This window comes from Lithobates pipiens, unplaced genomic scaffold (genome assembly GCF_037356315.1).
Source record: "Lithobates pipiens isolate NorthernLeopardFrog02 unplaced genomic scaffold, aLitPip1_a1.2 Scaffold_6, whole genome shotgun sequence".
Classification (NCBI taxonomy): Eukaryota; Metazoa; Chordata; class Amphibia; order Anura; family Ranidae; genus Lithobates; species Lithobates pipiens.
Genome location: NW_027507881.1, coordinates 4,755,584 through 4,777,597, shown reverse-complemented (window position 1 = coordinate 4,777,597; position 22,014 = coordinate 4,755,584). Strand labels below are relative to the sequence as shown.

General features: G+C 47.2%; 1 protein-coding gene across 2 annotated transcripts in view; it reads right to left on the bottom strand.

The window, feature by feature from the left end:
- LOC143958199 (alpha- and gamma-adaptin-binding protein p34-like) overlaps positions 1-22,014 on the bottom strand; it is a 56,675-nt gene that overhangs the window by 22,394 nt on the left and 12,267 nt on the right. For both annotated transcript variants that reach the window (XM_077467667.1, XM_077467668.1), the window contains exons 2-5: positions 11,545-11,735; positions 6,695-6,791; positions 2,534-2,623; positions 2,367-2,450 (exon numbers count right to left, since the gene is read on the bottom strand). In XM_077467667.1, coding sequence (XP_077323793.1) covers positions 2,367-2,450; positions 2,534-2,623; positions 6,695-6,791; positions 11,545-11,735 — 462 coding nt within the window. The remainder of the gene's footprint in view (positions 1-2,366; positions 2,451-2,533; positions 2,624-6,694; positions 6,792-11,544; positions 11,736-22,014) is intronic.

The window sequence follows — 22,014 nt, the reverse complement described above, 5'->3', positions numbered from 1 at the left end:
GTTGATCGTTTTTTTCTCTCCTCGCGCTGTCATCGTGAGAAGGAAAAAAAAAAAACAATTACCAATCCGCTGTTCTCTGTTTACATCACATGATCAGATGTCATTGGCTGACAGCTGATCACATGGTAAGGGGCCGGGATTGGCCCTTGACTCGGATCTGTGATCACCTGAGTCTTACTGACTCGGGTGATCACAGCACTTGCCCTTCACGGGGGGGCTTGGCGAGCCTGCAAAAGGCAGGACGTCAATAGGACGTCCTCCCAGCAAAGCAGATCCACGCTGTAGCCGTCATTCGGCTATAGCACGCTTCTGAAGAGGTTAAAGTGTTACTAAACCCACAATAGTAAAATCAGTGTGTACAAGCATGCTTGTTATGCTCACTGTGGAGCCTAAAGGGTTAATCATCCACACTGTGTAAAAAGGCTGTTTGATCCTGTCTTCTCTGCCCTTCACCTTCTTCCAGTGTCTCCAACTCATCTCCAGGTATTATAGAGGAAAGGCGCCAAGCTGCACATGCTCAGTTTGGTGTGTATTGCTAAAGAGGTTTTTTTTTTTTCTTGGGAGAGTGCATGTAAACAGCACAGGGACAATCAGCACTGTCCAGACAGATGGTCAGGGGTCCTGCAGTCTTATAGGACAGTGAGGGCAGAATGAAAACTCCTCCTACATGCTTTAACCAGTGCTCGGCCAGACACTGAGAAGTCACAAGAGCTGACCGTAAAGATGGGAACACAGATGGCTTGAAATTCTGTCAGTTCAGCAGGGCCGAACAATTTTCAATCTCTTTTCTGAAGATATCCAGCATTGGACGAAACGCAGGAAGGGTGGAGCTTCTGGCCGATGATGTCCTCTCACTTTGATTGAGTATAGGGTGCGAAGGAGCTGGTTAACCGAGACAAGGCTAACTTTGGATCGAGCTCAGCCAGTGGTAAGGCAGGCTAGTATCATGTGGCATTTCATTTATTAGCAGGGATTACAGGAGGAAGCCAAATCAAAGACTGTGCAGATTAGGGGAAGGAAACTTCCTGAGGGTTGGACCGATCAGGGAGAGAAAGCCAAATTGATGGTTGATGGGATTGGAGAAGGAAGACAACTGATGGCTGATGGGATTGGAGAAGGAAGACAACTGATGGCTGATGGGATTGGAGAAGGAAGACAATTGAGGGCTGATGGGATTGGAGAAGGAAGACAATTGAGGGCTGATGGGATTGGAGAAGGAAGACAAATGAGGGCTGATGGGATTGGAGAAGGAAGACAAATGAGGGCTGATGGGATTGGAGAAGGAAGACAAATGAGGGCTGATGGGATTGGAGAAGGAAGACAAATGAGGGCTGATGGGATTGGAGAAGGAAGACAAATGAGGGCTGATGGGATTGGAGAAGGAAGACAAATGAGGGCTGATGGGATTGGAGAAGGAAGACAAATGAGGGCTGATGGGATTGGAGAAGGAAGACAATTGAGGGCTGATGGGATTGGAGAAGGAAGACAAATGAGGGCTGATGGGATTGGAGAAGGAAGACAAATGAGGGCTGATGGGATTGGAGAAGGAAGACAAATGAGAGCTGATGGGATTGGAGAAGGAAGACAAATGAGAGCTGATGGGATTGGAGAAGGAAGACAATTGAGGGCTGGTGGGATTGGAGAAGGAAGACAATTGAGGGCTGGTGGGATTGGAGAAGGAAGCCAAACAAGGACTGGAGAGATTGTGGGGGGGGGGGGGAGCCATTCAAAGTCTAGAGAGATCAGAGGAGGAAGCCGATCCTGATCTTCAAAAATTATAGGAAGCCAATCGAAAGCTGTTGCAAATTAGGAGATGAAAGCCAACTGAGGGCTGGAGAGATTAAACAAGACAGCCAATCCTGGGATAAGGAGATTAGAGGAGCAAGACAATCGATGATTGGGGAGATTAGAGTGAGGAAGTCTGGTAAAATCAATCTCCCAAGACGCATTTAAAAAACCAAAAGCAACTTTTTTTTTTTCTTTTCTTTTTATTATTTACACAATGTATCTGTTGCACAACATTTTGGGCTTTCCTGTAAGGATACCAAATGGGAAAGTGAATAGTTCACATTTAGGGCTACATTTATAAAGGAATTGTATGGTGAGGAGTAAATACTGTGGTGTCCAGTGGAGACCAGATAACGATATCCACTTTATGCTAGAATTAGGTCCCTTAGACTTTAGATTCACTTTAAAGGATTAAAGGATTAGGGTTAGGATTAAAAAAATAAATAAATCACAAAATCAAAAACAAAGGCCATTCTTGAAACCGTAAAATAAAACTGATAAACTATCTGCAAAAATGCCATTTAAACTTTACGTAATAGCAAAATTCCAATGTTCCTTTAAAAGTTGAAGGTGCTCACCATTCTTCATTTCCACATTAGACCACACATTGGCATTTAACGCCTGTACTATTCGGGTAACACCGACGGACTCGGGGAAATCATCTGCAGCAAGAAAGAATAAAAGTTTGAACAATTCCTGAAACTTTCTCGGCAGAAGATAAATTTCCAGTTCATGAGTCGATTACCATCTTCATCTGGCAGCTCCTCCGGGTTCAGCTCCACCAGCTCAAACCCGTGTTGTATACACCACTCCTGTGCCGTCTGCCGACTCACACCTGCAATATGAACTCAGTATTACTGTACGGAGGTATATACAGTCATGGCCAAAAATATTTGCACCCCTGCATTTCTGTCATATAATGCACCACTGAGCCTATCAAATTGTTGCAATTAGAAACGTTTAGGCATTCTCATGTTCATTTCTTTTGTTTGCATTGGTAGAACACAAAAAAGTGGAGAAACAAAAAGCCAAAAAGGAGAAAAATTATTGGCACCCTTAATTTAATAATTAGGTAGCACACCACTTAGAAAAAAAATAACTGAAATCAATAGTTTCCTGTAACCATCAATGAGTTTATTTACACCTCTCTACTGGAATTTCGGACCATTCTTCTTTTGCCAACTGCTCCGGGTCTCTCTGATTGGAAGGGTTCCTTTTCCCAACTTCTGTTTTGAGATCTCTCCACAGGTGCTCGATGGGATTTAGATCTGGACTCATTGCTGGCCAGTTCAGTACTCCAGCGCTTTTTTGTCTTAACTGGTTTACGACCACCCCATAGCAGATTTACTGCTACAGGATGGCCGCTCTGTGCAGAATCACATATACATACATTATTATATATATACATACACACACACACATACATATACATATATATATATATATATATATATATATATATATATATATATATATATATATATATATATATATATATATATATATGTGTGTGTGTGTATATATATATATATGTATATGTATATGTATATATATATGTGTATATGTATATATATATATATATATATATATATATATATATATATATATATATATATATATATATATATATACACATATACATACACACATACATACATATATACACACACACGTCGCTGACCCCGCCACCTGGTATGGACTTAAAGGGGAACCCCAACGCCGGAAAAAAATCGGCGTGGGGGTCCCCCCAGGTCCACATCAGACCCTTGTCCGAGCACGCTACCCGGCCGGCCAGGAAAGGGGGGGGGGGTGAGCGAGCGCGCCCCCCTCCTCCTGAGCCGTACCAGGCCGTGTGCCCTCAACATGGGGGGTGCCTTGGGGAAGGGGGGGCCGCACGGCCCCCCCACCCCAAAGCACCTTGTCCCCATGTTGAGGACAAGGGCCTCTTCCCGACAACCATGGCCGTTGGTTGTCGGGGTCTGCGGGCGGGGGGCTTATCGGAATCCGGGAGCCCCCTTTAATAAGGGGGCCCCCGGATACCGGCCCCCCACCCTATGTGAATGAGTATGGGGTACAATGTACCCCTACCCATTCACCTGTGAAAAAAAGTACAAAAAAAAACACAACACAAGGGTAAAAATAGTTTATTGCACAGCTCCGGGGGTCTTCTCGCCGGACTCCTCCGCTATCTTCTGCTAGCTCTTTTGCTAGCGGAGGAGCCCGGCTTTCTTCCTCGCCGCCGGCCTCTTCTTCCGACTTTAGGGGTCTTGTCCCCCTCTTCGGTTCTGCTGCCGGGCCACCGCGCCTTCTTATAGCTCTTTTACAGGCGGTGGCCCGGTCTTCTGTCGTCGTCGCCGCCTTCTGTTCTTCTCTTCAGATGTTGACTCGTCGCTCCCTCTGCTCACAATGGCTCCAACGCGACGCGCGGCGACTTATATAGGGACATCACCGGATGATGTCCCCGCCCATTATGGTGTCACAGTCCCAGAGGATGCTGGGACTGTGACATCATAATAGGCAGGGACATCATCCGGCGATGTGCCTATATAAGTCGCAGCGCGCCCAGTCCCCGTCATTGTGAGCGGAGGGAGCGACAAGTCAACATCTGAACAGAAGGTGACGACGACAGCGACGACAGAAGACCGGGCCACTGCCTGTAAAAGAGCTATAAGAAGAACCGAAGAGGGGGACAAGACCCCCGAAGTCGGAAGAAGAGGGTGGCGGTGAGGAAGAAAGCCGGGCTCCTCCGCTAGTAAAAGAGCTAGAGAAGATAGCGGAGGAGTCCGGCGAGAAGACCCCCGAAGACGGAAGACCCCCGGAGCTGTGCAATAAACTATTTTTACCCTTGTGTTGTGTTTTTTTTTGTACTTTTTTTCACAGGTGAATGGGTAGGGGTACATTGTACCCCATACTCATTCACATAGGGTGGGGGGCCGGTATCCGGGGGCCCCCTTATTAAAGGGGGCTCCCGGATTCCGATAAGCCCCCCGCCCGCAGACCCCGACAACCAACGGCCAGGGTTGTCGGGAAGAGGCCCTTGTCCTCATCAACATGGGGACAAGGTGCTTTGGGGTGGGGGGGCCGCGCGCCCCCCCCCTTCCCTAAGGCACCCCCCATGTTGAGGGCACGCGGCCTGGTACGGCTCAGGACGGGGGGGGGGTTCTCGCTCGTCCCCCCTTTCCTGGCCGGCCGGGTAGCGTGCTCGGACAAGGGTCTGATGTGGACCTGGGGGGACCCCCACGTCGATTTTGTTTCTGCGTTGGGGTTCCCCTTTAAGTCCATACCAGGTGGCGGGGCCAGCGACGTCTCCTTCGCGGGCCCCGCCTACCTGGAGACGGGCTCGAAATGAGCGGACTTTCCTCTGTGCGTGTGGGCGAGTCCGTTCATTTTAAAAGTACGGCGGATAGTACGGCGGACTTAGTACGCCGTTTTAGTCCGCTGAAAAAGTGTCATGTGTGGGCAAGTAGCCCGTTTCGAAAGTCCGCCGGATAGTCGGCTACGTGTGTACGCGGCATTAGATGTCCGATTTGTCTGCCGCAATATCGTAGTCCCGCTATAAGTCACTGATCACCATCATTACTAGTAAAAAAAATAAAAATATTTAAAATATCACATAGTTTATAGACACTTTAACCCTTTAAATTTCACATTTTTCAAGGAGTTAGCGTGACTCAAAATGTGCGCTACCAAACGGTGGAGCAGAACGTCACAGGGATAAACACACAAACCAATCAATATACTTATTGTGATTGGGATTTTTTTTAATCAAATATATGTAGCAGAATACATATTGGCCTAAACTGATGAAGAGATTTGATTTTGTTTTAATTTTTCTTATTGGATATGTTGTAACCCTTTCTAGAACCATGGGGAAGCTTCCAGATGTAGTGGGTGAAGTCTAGGAGGAGCTGCTTGGTATATTTATATTGATGAGGGCCCCAGCCAATCCCCAGCAAATGGGCTAGCGAGGGGCAGGCCACTTCATAAAAAGGCATGAGTCATGCCAGCAGGGGCAGTCGGGTGGAAGATGGAGATGGAGTGCTGAGGAGGCTGTTGGTGGCCCTTGAGGGTGCCCCCCTAATCAAGGGGTTGCGACCTCAGACCTGGGGCTCGGGTTTTGGAAGGATCCCCTACAACACACAGAGGAACCCCTTCCTGGAGGCAAGGAGAGGAGAGCGGGTGCAGGTCAGCACGTCTGGGAGATCTCCTGGGAAGTCAGACGGGTGGGCTGGGGAGTGGTCAGTCTGGGAGGCCTGTGGAGAAGTTTGAAGTCAAGTGGTCATCCCATAATTTCCAATTCCCACCCATGTTCTAATCCCTTAATACATAACAAAAAAACAAAACAAAGCAATGGACTGTTTTCCGACTCTGAGGTGACTGTGAAAATTCAGTGTGCCTGGCTCAGCAGGGTGGGGAATTCGGTTCTACCTGCGGCTCCTTAGAGGGTATGCGACAAGTAGATGGACATGGAGGTAATTGAATGTAAACGGAAACATGTCTGTTTACATCCACCCGCCTTACATGGAGTGTCCATCCAGATCCACCTAAAAAAATAAAAAATAAAAATGGACAAGCGGATCTGAACTACACTGACATGTGAAAGGGGCCATTGGAATGCAATAAAAACACAACTGTGATAACAATACACAGAGGTATTTCATTTAGAAAAAATAGAATTACAAACAAGCAGTAAGCAATGATAGTGGAGGAGGAAGCCGTGGTGAACCTGTGTCTAAAGACATTGGACCAGAAGAATACCTTGAAGGAGAAGTATGAAAAGTAGAGATGAAGTTGTACACATAGAAAGGGTTACATGGCATGGCAAGGGTGGCATGCCTGGATACACTACAAGTGGGAAAACGTAGGACGCTGCCAGGTAATGAACACGCAAACAGAAGAGTCTTACCAGTATCAGAAGCCCGGTCACACACCAAGATCATGACATCTAGCATCCAATCTTCCAGCAAAGGAAGCCATGGAGACACCGTCTCCAGACCAGATTTCTGTCAGGAAATATGACAAAGTTAAAGCAGAACCCCACCCAAACAGCTTAATACACAGCTACAATTCTGTTAAACCATTCTTATGTCTCTCACATCCTTTCCACAAAGCACAGCCAGGATGTGGACACCCCAATCACTAATGAAACTTCTCGTGTCCCCTGCCTGCTCTCTGGAAGTGGGTGATCTGCATTGATCTGTGATCTGCTCTACTATATACTGCTTAAGCCAGCCTTTGTCAACCTTTTAAACCTGAAGGAACCCTCGATATGTCTCAGGGAACGCCTGCTATATTCAAAGCTCATAGTACATTAGTGTGTTGGTCAGTGGGAAGAAGTCCACTTACATTTGAGGTAATTAGGAAGCTCCCCTTACAGAGAGCTAAAAAGATCAATAGTATCTGTGGTTACTTAGAAATTGCTTATTGCTCGAGGAACCCCTAGCAACCTCTAGAGCAGGGGTGTCAGACTCAATTTAATCATGGGCCGCATCAGCAGTATGGTTGACCTCAAAAGGCAGATTGTATCTGTAAGACTTTACATCTACTCCTATTCAAGAGTAAGCTACGTATAGGGTGCAGGGTTTAATGGCTAGCTGTGTACAGGGTTCAGGGGCGCACCGTGTACAGGGTTCAGGGGCGCACCGTGTACAGGGTTCAGGGGCGCACCGTGTACAGAGTACAGGGTTCAGGGGCGTACAGGGTTCAGGGGCGTACAGGGTTCAGGGGCGTACAGGGTTCAGGGGCCCCCCGCGTACAGGGTTCAGGGGCCCCCCGCGTACAGGGTTCAGGGGCCCCCCGCGTACAGGGTTCAGGGGCCCCCCGCGTACAGGGTTCAGGGGCCCCCCGCGTACAGGGTTCAGGGGCCCCCCGCGTACAGGGTTCAGGGGCCCCCCGCGTACAGGGTTCAGGGGCCCCCCGCGTACAGGGTTCAGGGGCCCCCCGCGTACAGGGTTCAGGGGCCCCCCGCGTACAGGGTTCAGGGGCCCACCGCGTACAGGGTTCAGGAGCCCACCGCGTACAGGGTTCAGGAGCCCACCGTGTACAGGGTTCAGGAGCCCACCGTGTACAGGGTTCAGGAGCCCACCGTGTACAGGGTTCAGGAGCCCACCGTGTACAGGGTTCAGGAGTGCACCGTGTTCAGAGTACAGGGTTCGGGAGTGTGCTATGCACAATGTGCAACACCAACCCCTAAAAGCTTCCTTGCATCTCTACTCTCTCCTACTTCTCCCTGTGTAGGCGGTTCTCTCCACTACCCATGTATTAGTCTCTGTTATGCCTCCCTGTGCAGGTGGCGATGCCTTGTAAAGAGATCATTCTCACTGTCACATTCTGGAGAGCTGTCCTCGCCATGAGGCCTCCATTACATCTGGAAGCCACTGAAAGCAAAGAATTGTCTTGTAAACACAGAAGGCTTCTGCGTTTACAAGTGACAGAGGGAAGCCGGAGGGTGGAATGGAGGTCTGCCATGTTATTTCTGCAAAACTGAATTAGTGGGCCACATGACAAGGTCTGATGGCCCGGATTTGTGCTCTGGAGGAGAACCCTGGGTCAGAAAGGCTGGTGTAAACAGTTGTGTCCCCCCCTCCCAGTGCCTGAAAACAGGATACAAGGGCAATACTGGGCAATGCAATCTAACTGGCTCACAGCACATTCTTTGCCACTTTCAACTGTGTGAGAGACTATAGAGACATAATGTAAAGGAATATTCCAAGCAGTTTATTATTATTATTATTATAATGATTTCATATCGTGACTGCAAGGTGTCGCTAAAAATCTGTCTTATAACATTGAGCTTCTAATATACAATTTCGGCATCACTAATATTATAGCCCTCTGGTTGCTAAGAAAATGCAGGACCCAGTGAAAGCAACAACTTTGGCGATTCTCCAATCACGGGACTCGGTCTGAGCCAGGCTACTGAAATAACATTCACTTCCAATTATAAAAGGTTCAGATTTTCAACAAGAGATATTTATATTGGAAGCTACTCTGCAGCAAACATGTAAAAACAAGAGAGAAAACGATGGCTGGAATCCGATTGCTAGGCTTGTATATTTTATATCTCATTCATATTTAGGCTTCTGTTTACTGTTAGATATATACGCCCACCGGCCACTTTATTAGGAACAGTGCATCCGGAATGTATTCACAGCGCTTCACTTTTTCCACATTTTGATATGTTACAAGTCTTATTCCAAAATTGATTAAATTCATTATTTTCCTCAAAATTCTACAAACAATCCCCCATAATGACAACGTGAAAGAAGTTTGTTTAAAATCTTTGTAAATTTATTTAAAAAATCCTATGTACATAAGTATTCACACCCTTTGCCATGACACTCAAAATTGAATTAAGGTGCCTCCTGTTTCCACTGATCATCCTTGAGATGTTTCTACAACTTGATTGGAGTCCACCTGTGGTAGATTCAGCTGATTGGACATGATTTGGAAAGGCACACACCTGTCTATAAAAGGTCCCAGCAAAAGAGCGCAAAGACAGCGCAGAGCGAGAGGGAGGGGAAGGGAGAGCGCAGAGCGAGCGAGGGGGAGGGGAAGGGACAGCACAGAGCGAGCGAGCGGGAGGGAGGGGAAGGGAGAGCGCAGAGCGAGCGAGGGGGAGGGTAAGGGAGAGCGCAGAGCGAGCGAGGGGGAGGGTAAGGGAGAGCGCAGAGCGAGCGAGGGGGAGGGTAAGGGAGAGCGCAGAGCGAGCGAGGGGGAGGGTAAGGGAGAGCGCAGAGCGAGCGAGGGGGAGGGTAAGGGAGAGCGCAGAGCGAGCGAGGGGGAGGGTAAGGGAGAGCGCAGAGCGAGCGAGGGGGAGGGTAAGGGAGAGCGCAGAGCGAGCGAGGGGGAGGGTAAGGGAGAGCGCAGAGCGAGCGAGGGGGAGGGTAAGGGAGAGCGCAGAGCGAGCGAGGGGGAGGGTAAGGGACAGCGCAGAGCGAGCGGGAGGGTAAGGGAGAGCGCAGAGCGAGCGTGGGGGAGGGTAAGGGACAGCGCAGAGAGAGCGAGGGGGAGGGTAAGGGACAGCGCAGAGCGAGCGTGGGGGAGGGTAAGGGAGAGCGCAGAGCGAGCGTGGGGGAGGGTAAGGGAGAGCGCAGAGCGAGCGTGGGGGAGGGTAAGGGAGAGCGCAGAGCGAGCGTGGGGGAGGGTAAGGGAGAGCGCAGAGCGAGCGTGGGGGAGGGAAAGGGACAGCGCAGAGCGAGCGAGCGGGAGGGGAAGGGACAGCGCCGAGCGAGCGAGCGGGAGGGGAAGGGACAGCGCCGAGCGAGCGAGCGGGAGGGGAAGGGACAGCGCCGAGCGAGCGAGCGGGAGGGGAAGGGACAGCGCCGAGCGAGCGAGCGGGAGGGGAAGGGACAGCGCCGAGCGAGCGAGCGGGAGGGGAAGGGACAGCGCCGAGCGAGCGAGCGGGAGGGGAAGGGACAGCGCCGAGCGAGCGAGCGGGAGGGGAAGGGACAGCGCCGAGCGAGCGGGAGAGGAAGGGACAGCGCCGAGCGAGCGGGAGGGGAAGGGACAGCGCCGAGCGAGCGGGAGGGGAAGGGACAGCGCCGAGCGAGCGGGAGGGGAAGGGACAGCACCGAGCGAGCGGGAGGGGAAGGGACAGCGCCGAGCGAGCGGGAGGGGAAGGGACAGCGCCGAGCGAGCGGGAGGGGAAGGGACAGCGCCGAGCGAGCGGGAGGGGAAGGGACAGCGCCGAGCGAGCGGGAGGGGAAGGGACAGCGCCGAGCGAGCGGGAGGGGAAGGGACAGCGCCGAGCGAGCGGGAGGGGAAGGGACAGCGCCGAGCGAGCGGGAGGGGAAGGGACAGCGCCGAGCGAGCGGGAGGGGAAGGGACAGCGCCGAGCGAGCGAGCGGGAGGGAGGGGAAGGGACAGCGCCGAGCGAGCGAGCGGGAGGGGAAGGGACAGCGCCGAGCGAGCGAGCGGGAGGGGAAGGGACAGCGCCGAGCGAGCGAGCGGGAGGGGAAGGGACAGCGCCGAGCGAGCGGGAAGGAGGGGAAGGGACAGCGCAGAGCGAGCGGGAAGGAGGGGAAGGGACAGCGCAGAGCGAGCGGGAAGGAGGGAGGGGAAGGGACAGCGCAGAGCGAGCAGGAGGGAGGGAGGGGAAGGGACAGCGCAGAGCAAGAGGGAGGGAGGGGAAGGGACAGCGCAGAGCAAGAGGGAGGGAGGGGAAGGGACAGCGCAGAGAGAGGAGGAGGAACAGTGCAGCGCAGAGAGAGAGGAGGAGGAACATCGCAGAGAGAGAGAGGAGGAGGAACAGCGCAGAGAGGAGAAGAACCAGAGGGGAGAAGGACCGGCAGAGGGAGAAGATGTTGCCAGAGGAAGAAGAAGATTAATAAAATACGTGTGTTTATTTTCACCTAGCTTTGGGGGGGTGGATTCCAGGCCCTGCCCACAGACTTTTGACAACCAAAAACAAGGGTTGTCGGGAAGAGGTCCTTGTCCTCATCAACATGGAAACAAGGTGCTTTGGGGTGGTGGGGGGTTGAGGGTATTTGGTCTGATATGGTCCGGGGGGGGGGCTTTCTTGTTACCCCCCCCCTTTCCTGACCTTACATGCTGCGTGCTCGGATAGGGGTCTGGTATGGATCTTGGGAGGACCCCCACGCAATTTCTGCATCGTTGGAAAGAGGAGGTGAGTATTTCTGTGAGTTCAGTTTCACTTAAAAAAAAATTCTATCCCGGTATAAAAGACGACATCAGACTGTCATTTTAATCTGGTCCTGTACATATTTGTATCTTATATCCACCATAAACACTTACCACTGTGCTGTCAAAGTATACAACGAAGGCCTGGACAGACTCTGCTACCCGAGCGGTCACCTGGGTTGTGCTGGGTACGATGCAGAGATTTACAATGGCTGTGTAGTACTTGTTGTCTATCCTCCAGGGGTAATGCCGCACACCCTCCGTCTCCTGTACAAGAGCGGGAAGCTGGTCTGTGCCGATGATTTCTTCAAGAGAAAAAAAAAACAAAACAAAAATGTATTATGTGTTAGTTTAACCTTTTTGCTGCCAGAGCCATTTTTGCACATACAGTATCTCACAAAAGTACACCCCTCACACTTCTGTAAATCTTTTCTTCTATCTTTTCATGTGACAACACTGAAGAAATGACACTTGTCTACAATGTAAAGTAGTGAGTGTACAGCTTGTATAACAGTGTACATTTCCTGTCCCCTCAAAATAACTCAACACACAGCCATTAATGTCTAAACCGCTGGCAACAAAAGTCAGTACACCCCTAAGTGAAAATGTCCAAATTGGGCCCAAAGTGTCAATGTTTTTTATGTGGCTGCCATTATTTTCCAGCACTGCCTTAACCCTCTTGTTGCACGAATCTGGCCAAAATGAGAAGTAAAAATTTCTTGCTTAGAATAAAAAGTATCACGATTCTTGCAACGTAAAATCTTTCACATTATACAAAAAAAAAAATTGCATTAAAAGAGTACTGCGCAAATAAAGTGTGACATAAAATATTGCAACATCCACCATCTTATTCTCTAGGTGTCTTCAAAATTTTATATATATATATATATATATATATATAATATATATATATATATATATATATATATATATATATGTTTGGGGGTTCCAAGTAATTTTCTAGAAAAAAACAATGATTTTAACTTGAAACCATCAAATGTCAGAAAAAGGTTTAGTGTTTAAAGTTTTTCACTTACACACAAAGTCTATTTCATTGACAAATTGTTACAATGTTTATACCCAAGTTCAACTTATAAAGAATGTTGTGATTCTTGGAAGACTGCCCATTTTCTCTTCCTTTTCATTTGAAGGCTGTGGCTTCTGAAGAGCAGAGAGAATTCTTTGGCATAGGAAAGAATTGTGAAACACTTTAGTCAAGATCGCGATCTTGCCGATTAATTTTGCAGCTCTACCTATTGCGCATGGAGTTCACCAGAGCTTCACAGGTTGCCACTGGAGTCCTCTTCCCTCCTCCTCCTCCATGACAATATCACTGATCCGGCCGTTTGCTGGGCAGGAAGTCGAGTCAGGATAAAATGGCTGCCACTTGTCTCTATGACCTTAAAAGCGCCCCCCCCCCTCCCTCTGTGCTCGTGGGCAGAAGCGAAAACATACGTAAGTCACACCCACATATGTAAACGGAATTCAAATCACACATGTGAGATATCGCACGATCGTTAGAGCGAGAGCAATAATTCTAGTGCGTGTGTGTGTGTGTGTGCATACATATATATATATATATATACACACACACAAACACATCCCCAAGTACTGTAGTTGGTCACCATTCCACAAGCGTTTTTAAAGCATGACGTGTTAGGTATCCATTTGCTCGGTGTAACATCAGCTTTCACATTATCCAAAATAATTGGGGTAACTATGTGTTTTTTTTTTTTTTTATTCATTAAAATTTATTTTTCCCAAAAAAATTACATTTGAAAGACCACTGTACAAATACTGTGCAATATAAAATATTGCAACAATCGCCATATTATTCTCTGCAAAAAAAAAAAAAACACTATAAAATTTATATATAAGTTTGGGAGTTCTGAGTAGTTTTCTAGCACAAAACACTGATTTAAACTTGTAAACAAAAGTTCCAGAATGGCCCGGTCTTGCCTGCAGATAAAAATAAATAAAAATAAAGTGTGCAGCTCCCCCCCGCCCCCAATACTTACCAAGCCTGATCTTGATCCAGTGTTGTGCACGAGAGCAGCTGCTCTCCCGAGTCTCTTCTATCTCATTGGCTCCTGCTGAGGTCAATCAGAGCCAGTGAGATGGGAGCGGGGGGGCAGAGCTGAGCCAGTTGTGTGTGTCAATGGATAAACAGAGCTGTCTCGGGGGCAAGCATGCATAGCCAGCAGCTGCTATGGAGGTACCATAGTAGCTGCCCCAAGCCCTGGCAGGGGACAAGAGAAGACGAGGATTAGGACTGCTCTGTGCAAAACATAATACGGAGTAGGGATGTATTGTACTTTTTTTAATTTTTATTTAATTTTACTTTAGTATCACTTTAGCCACTTCCGGACTGCCCCTACATGTATACTGCGGCAGGGCGGCCCTCCTGTGCGTGATTTCGTGCACGGGTCTGGGGCACACACGTGCACCGCCGGCGTCCTGCTGCGATTGGACATAGCAGGAGCCGATCATTCTCAGAAGCAGAAACAAGGATCTCCATTTTCCCCCAGTCAAACCACTTTCCCCACAGTTAGAAAGCACTCCCTAGGGACACATTTAACCCTTTGACTGCCTCCTTTCCGTGTCATTTTTACAGAGACAGTGCACTTTTTATTTTTAGCACTGATCATTGTATTGGTGTCACTGGTCCAAAAAGAGGCAGATTTGTCCATTGCCAATGTCGTAGTCCAAATTATATTATATATGGTTGGTTTGCACAAAAGTTATTGTATCTGCAAACTATGGGATATATTTATGGAAGTGTGTGTGTGTGTGTGTGTGTGTGTGTGTGTGTGTGTGTGTGTGTGTGTATATATATATATATATATATATATATATATATATATATATATACACACATACATAAACATACATACACACACACACACACACAATTCCATAAATATATCCCATAGTTTGAAGATACAATAACTTTTGTGCAAACCAACCAATATACACTTATAGGGATTTTTTTTTTTTAACAAAAAACATGTAGCAGAATACACATTGATTCCTTACATTTTTTTAATTGGATGTTTTATTGCAGAAAGTAAAAAAAAAAAATGTCTTTTTTTTTCAAAATTGTTGGCCTGTTTTTGTTTGGTAGCACAATAAAAAAAAAAAAAAAAAAAAAAAAAAAAAAAAAAAAAAAAAATCGCAGAGGTGATCAAATACCACCTAAAGAAAGCTCTATTTCTGTTTAGTTTAAAAAAAAAGGGTCATTATTTTATTTGGGTACAGCGTCGCACGACTGCGCAATTGTCAAAGCGACGCAGCACCATTTCGCAAAAAAGGGTCTTGTCATGAATGGGGGGGGGGGTAAAACCTTCCGGGCTGAAGTGGTTACGGTAAGATCATAAGCCCCTAATCAGATCTCTGTTTACACCATGTGATCTCTTAAATTGATAGAACACAATACGATTGTCTCCATGAACAGACTATTTTAGCGCTGCAAAATAACCAATAGCTTTCCGCCCTGGTTGATTGACTTGGTTTGATCACACCTGCTGATCACCTATCAATCGGACAGTAAAATGAAAGCATGTATGGATACTATTAGCATGTATTTGAGTTAGGGACCTTAGATTGTAAGCTCCTTGGGGGCAGTGACTGATGTGAAGGTACAATATACTGTAATGTAAAGCACCATGTATATCGTCAGGGTTATACAAATACCTGTAATAAATAGTGATCCAGCTTTGGCATTGGCTGTAGCATCAATAGAAAAGTACTACAAATCCGCACACTGAACTACTACAACTCAAATTTTGGTCGGAGAGCCCCTCCCCCCCCCCCACAAGGGCTGTACCAAAAGTCATGCAACAGCGGGCTGTACTTCTCCTCTTGATTACAGGAATGCAGGTCGTTCTGCACTCCTGGTGACCCGTTTTCAGCTGACAACAGGCTGAAGCTGAAGCCCGCTGTCGGCTGACGTCATAGAGCCAATCCAGGCCCTGGGCAAGATCGTGCCAGACTGGCACCCGGCTCAGCCTCTCAGCGCGCCTACTGCCCCTCCACAGCTGAGCACTCCAGTAAGCACTGGGGGGGGGGGAGGAGAGCGGAAAGCTGATGACTGGCAGTCAGAGAGCGCTGAGAACCAATCGATCAGTATTATTTGATCACTTGCTTCACAATGTTAGAGCCTGCTGGGGACCGATGCTGTATCCACCCTAGGGAAGTACGATTCAGAAAAATAAAAACTAACCCCATACCTCTCTTGTAGCAACCCTAGCGGTATGATTATGTCAGATTTTTAATCTCAAAGCGGTACCATTTTTTGCATAGAAATTTAGCGTTTTACATTGTAGGCCTGTAATTCTTAGTCAAAGACCAGACCACTTTATGTGATTCGGCACTGCATCACTTTAACTGACAATTGCGCGGTCGTGCGACGTGACTCCTAAACAAAATTGACGTCCTTTTTTCCCCACAAATAGAGCTTTCTTTTGTTGGTATTTGATCACCCCTGTGGTTTTATTTTTTGCGCTATAAACAAAAATAGAGTGACAATTTTGAAAAAAAATGCATTATTTTTTTACTTTTTGTTATAATAAATACCCCCCAAAAATATATAAAACTATTTTTTTTTTCCTCAGTTTAGGCCGATACGTATTCTTCTACATATTTTTGTAAAAAATAAAAATAAAAAAAAAATAAAAAAACAAATCGCAATAAGCGATTATTGATTGGTTTGCGCAAAAGTTATAGCGTTTACAAAATAGGGATAGTTTTATGCATTTTTATTAATAATTTTTTTTTTTTTTTTACTAGTAATGGCGGCGATCAGCGATTTTGTATTGTGATTGCGACATTATGGCAGACACATTGGGACATTTTTGACACATTTTTGGGACCATTGTCATTTATACAGTAATCACTGCTATATAAATGCAGTGATTCCTGTGTAAATGACACTGGCAGTGAAGGGGTTAACCAGGTGGTGGCAGTGTAGGGGTTAAGTGTTCCTAGGGGTGTGTTACTAACTGTGGGGGGGGGGGGGGGGGTTGGGCTTTTCATTTAGTGAACACTGATCTCTGCTCCAAACACATGGAGCAGAGATCAGCGTCACTATGTTGCTAGGCAGAATGGGAGAAATGCTGTTTACAATGGCATTTCTCCATTCAGCCGCCCCGTGAGATGATCGCGGGTATGCCCGCGGCGATCGAGTGCGCGGGACCCGGCGACCGGACTCACGGGGGTCCCGACCGGCATGCGCTCGCGCTGGCAGGGCGGCATTGAAGAATGGACGTACCTGTACGCCAATATGCCTGCCCGTGCCATTCTGCCGACGTACATCGGCGTGCGCTGGTTGGGAACCGGTTAAATCTGTCCAAACAAGAGTCTAGTAGACATCCCAGGGTATGATAAAGTTTTAAACAACGAAATCATAAAAATATAAAAAAATAACTATAAATAATAATAAAAAAAATAATAATTTCCCCACGATTCACAATCGCTCAATTCAAGTGTTCTAATTCACTATCGCTGTTTTCTAGCTGGTCACTTTTGATGTAAAGGGACACTTTTTGGTTGCCATGGACAATCTCAAGTTTTCAGGCAGAAAGAACAATATATAAGGGCTGGGGAAAAAAAATCTATTTAAATCTTGAATCGAGTTGAGAGGTCAAATCGATTCAAATTTTAAGCAAATCGATTTTTTTTTTTCACCACCGTGCCCGTCCCGAGGTGCGCAGGCAGAGTTTTTAGGCGAGGCCGTGGCTTCGGCGACCGCGAGGCCGGACGGCGTGGACTAGGCCGAAGCCGCAGCCTTGCCTAAAAACCCCTGCCTGTAGCTCCTAAGGACTAGCGCGGTGTCAATAAAAATATAATAAAAGAATTTTTAAAAAAACACCTCGATTTGAATTGTGAATCGAGTTTTCTAAAAAAAAAAAAAAAAAAAAAAAATTGCCCAGCTCCAAATATATATACACACACACACACACACACACACACACACACACTTATTTATATTATTTATCGGCGTATAACACGCACCCCAAGTTTAGGGGGGAAGTTTAAGGACAAAAAAAAAAAAACCCTTACATTTTAAATGCCCATCAATGCAGCCTTATCAGTGTCCATCTCGGTTTTTACATTTTAGCACCGCCGAGATACACAATGCCGGATGTCCTGTGTATTCGGCTGCTCTCACAGTTGGCATAACTGCAAGTGGAGCCGAGCCGAGTCGGCTCAGTCTATTTCGGTGGTGCTCACTCCTCCTCTTCCACCACATCCCAAAGGTGCTCTATTGGATGAGATGTGGTGAGTGTGGAGGCCATTGGAGGACAGGGACCTCATTGTCCGGTGGTGAGATGATTGGAGCTTTGTGACATGGTGCATTATCCTGCTGGAAGGAGCCATCAGAAGATGGGGACACTGCAGTTATAAAGGGATGGACATGGTCAGCAACAATACTCAGGTAGGTTGTGGTGATTAAACCATGATCAATTGGTACTAAGGGGCCCAAAGTGTGCCAAGAAGATACCCCCCCACACCATTACACCCCCATCACCAGCCTGAATCGGTGATACCCCATCCCCCCCACCATCAGCCTGAATCGGTGATACCCCATCCCCCCCACCATTACAAACCCCACCACCAGCCTGAACCGGTGATACAAGGCAGGATGGATCCATGTGCCAAATTCTGACCCCACCATCTGAATGTCGGAGCTGAAATCCAGACTCATCAAACCAAGCAACGTTCTTCCAATCTTCTATTGTTCAATTTTTATAGTTACATAGTAGGTGAGGTTGAAAAAAAAGACACAAGTCCATCAAGTCCAACCTATTTGTGTGATTATATGTCAGTATTACATTGTATATCTCTGTATGTTGCGGTCGTTCAGGTGCTCATCTAATCATTTCTTGAAACTATCGATGCTCCCCGCTGAGACCACCGCCTGTGGAAGGGAATTCCACATCCTTGCCGCTCTTACAGTAAAGATTTTGGTGATCCTGTGCCAATTGTAGCCTCAGTTTCCTGTTCCCATACGACAGGAGCGGCACCCGGTGTGGTCTTCTGCAGCTGTAACCCATCTGCTTCAAGGTTTGATGCGCTGTGCTTTTAGAGATGGTATTCTGCATTCTTGCTTCCTGACGACGTCATTACGACGAAACGTACATCGAGGCGTATTCCGGTCACATCGCTTTTGGTCCGAACGCTTGGTTCCCCCGAGATCCAGAGGGTGGAACGCATGCCAATCCAAGCAGCGGAAGCGGCACAGCTAGGTTCCAATCCACCCGGTCTGATACGTTCGTTCCCTCTAGTGCCAAGGTTATGGCACTTTTAAAGTAAGAGGCCATTTGGCTGTTTTTGCTTTTATGTTATTTTAAATAAAACGTTATTATGCCATGGTACGGTTCTCTCTATATTTTTTCTTGAGCAAACGTGAAACAATATCACTGGTACACCTAAGCAGAAGTTTCCCCATCAAGGTTGGCAGTTCCCTAAACCTGCTAAAGCTTCACCTGACCTTACTTTTTAAATAAAGGGGTCAAGGTGAGTCGGTGAGTAGGCTACTTACCGTCATTTCACTGGGTGCTGTGGTTGTCCATTTTCCCAAGCGGTGACGGGATACAGGATTTACACCTACTCCAGTTTCACTATTTTCTATGGACAATTTGTTTATTTGTTATATATGTTCACTTTTTTTTTGTTGCTGAATACTTATATGTATTTAACCACTTAATGACCAGCGCACGCCGATGTACGTCCTATTTTTGAAGAGGGATATCTCGGTAACGGCAGCAGCTGCTGCCACAAGCGAGATATCCGTCTCTTCAGGCGGCGGTCGTCTATACGATAACGGTGGTCTCCCCGCGGCAGATCCGCCGCAAAAGATCACAGCTATCGGTGGCGGGAGAGGTGCCACCCCCCCCTCCCGCCGCCCTCCCGCACCTTCCCGAGGCGATCGGGTCCTTTCGCTAGCTGGGCATAGAGACAAGTGAGGCTAAGATGGCCCCCACTCGTCTCTATACCATAGGAGGGCAGAAGCGACGTCAAAACATCACTTCCGCCCATACCTCTTAAAAGGTATGTTTTTTTTTTTATGTAATTTTTTTTCTTTTTTTTTTGCATTTTAGTCCAAATATGAGATCTGAGGACTTTTTGACCCCCCAGATCTCATATTTAAGAGGACCTGTCATGCTTTTTTCTATTACAAGGGATGTTTACATTCCTTGTAATAGGAATAAAAGTGATCCATTTTTGTTTTTTTAAACAGTGTAAAAATAAATAAAATCAATTAAAATAAATAAGAAAAAAAAAAAAGTTTTTAAAAACACCCCGTCACGACGAGCTTGCGCACAGAAGCGAGCGCATACGTGAGTAGCGCCCGCATATGAAAACAGTGGTCAAACCACACATGTGAGGTATCGTCGCGATCGGTAGAGCGAGAGCAATAATTCTAGCCCTAGACCTCCTCTGTAACGCAACCTGTAGAATTTTTTTTAAATGTCGCTTATGGAGATTTTTGAGGCTAAAAGTTTGACGCCATTCCACGAGCGGGCGCAATTTTGAAGCGTGACATGTTGGGTATCAATTTACTCGGCGTACTATTATCTTTCACAATATAAAAAAAAAATTGGGCTAATTTTACTGTTGTCATATTTTTTTTATTCAAAAAAGTGAATTTTCTTCCAAAAAAAGTGCGCTTGTAAGACCGCTGCGCAAATACGGTGTGAAAAAAAGTATTTCAATGACTGCCATTTTATTCTCTAGGGTGTAAGAAAAAAAAACAATATAAAATGTTTGGGGGTTCTAAGTAATTTTGTAGCAAAAAAAAAAACTGTTTTAAACATGTAAACACCAAATCTGAAAAAGAGGCCTGGTGGTTAATGTATATTGCAGTATGTATTGAATAATAAGATGCCTGCGGTATTAAAGTGGGGTACCCCCTAAAAAAAAATAATAAAAAAAAAAAAAAAAATTAAAAAAGTCAGCAGCTGCTGACTTTTAATAAATCGGACACTTACCTGTCCCAGGGTCCAGCGATGCGGGGGAACGAAGCCCCCCCCCCCCCTAGTTCCCCGCTCCGTTCACGGGGCCGTCATTCGTACTGGGGGCCCCCCGGCTGTGGCTTCACAGTCGAGCACCCACTGCACATGCGGCGCCGTGACACGCCGCACAGTTACCTGGGACACGTGACAGGTCCCAGGTGACTGTGCGGCACGAGGGGGAGTGATGTCACCAGCCTGAGCAAGAAAGAAGGCAGACTACGAGGGACCCCCTAGCAACAGGCATTTAGAGGTGAGTAAAAACATTTTTTTTTTTTCCAATTTTTTTTTAAGAATTTTAAACAATTTTTTCTTTTTTGGTGGCAACACCACTTTAAAGAGGAAGTAAACCCTGATGAGTTTACTTCCTCTTTGATTCCCTGCAAAGGTAAAGCATAATGGACTACTATGCATCGCATAGTAGTCAATTATGTGTCACTTACCTGACACAGGAGCCAGCGAAGTCACCGCTGTCCCCTGTAGTCCGGCGCATCCATCTTCTCGGTGGGTCTCGCTGCTCCGGCACTGTGATTCGCCGGAGCAGCGATGACATCACTCCCGCGCATGGGAGCCGACACACGCGGCATATCGCCGCGATCTGCGGCTTACCCAGTGCGCCTGCGCGCCTCTGTCTACGGCGCATGCCTGTCTTTCGGCAAATATCTCCTAAACCGTGTAGGTTTAGGAGATATTTCTTGGACCTACAGGGAAGCCTTAATCTAGGCTTACCTGTAGGTCAAAGTGGTTTGTAAGGGTTTACAACCACTTTAAGCACTAGAGCACGTTATTGTTACCATTTTATTGTAGCGCCCCCTTTACCATTTCACAACTCACAAAGTCACGTTTCTTTGCACTTTTGAGGGGCGCAGCTTATATACTTTACTATATACTTTATACATATTTGTAGTCCAAGCGCGGGGTATTCCAAATTATCTTGTTTTTTTTTTCCTTCTGTAACGAGAGGTTATTTGAGTTACTGTTGTCTTTCTATCATCTGGAACCAGTCTGCCCCATTCTCCTCTGACATCAACAAGGCATTTTCCTCCACACAACTGCCGCTCACTGGATATTTTCTCTTTTTTGGACCAGTCGCTAAAAATTGAGAGATGGTTGTGCGTGAAAAATCCCAGAAATACTCAGAACAGCCCGTCTGCCACCAACAACCACACCATGTTCAAAGTCACTTAAAGCGGGGCTCCACCCTAAAGTGGAACTTCCGCTCATCTGAACCCCCCCTTCAGCGCCGCAATTGGCACCTTTCAGGGGGGAGGGGGGTGCAGATACCTGTACAGTACAGGTATTTGCACCCACTTCCGGCATAAATATCCGCAGAATCTGCGGATATTTACGCCACTTCCTGCGGGTCCCTCCGCTGTCCGCTAGGAAACACACGGATCCCAGGGACAGCGGGGACCATCCTTATTGCGCAGCGCGATTCGTGCATGCGCAGTAGGGAACCGGGAAGTGAAGCCACAAGGCTCCACTTCCTGATTCCCATATCTAAGATGGCGGCGGCAGCATCTGAGAGATGATCGAGAGATCGGCTTCGGGTGCTGAAATCGCGGGCGTG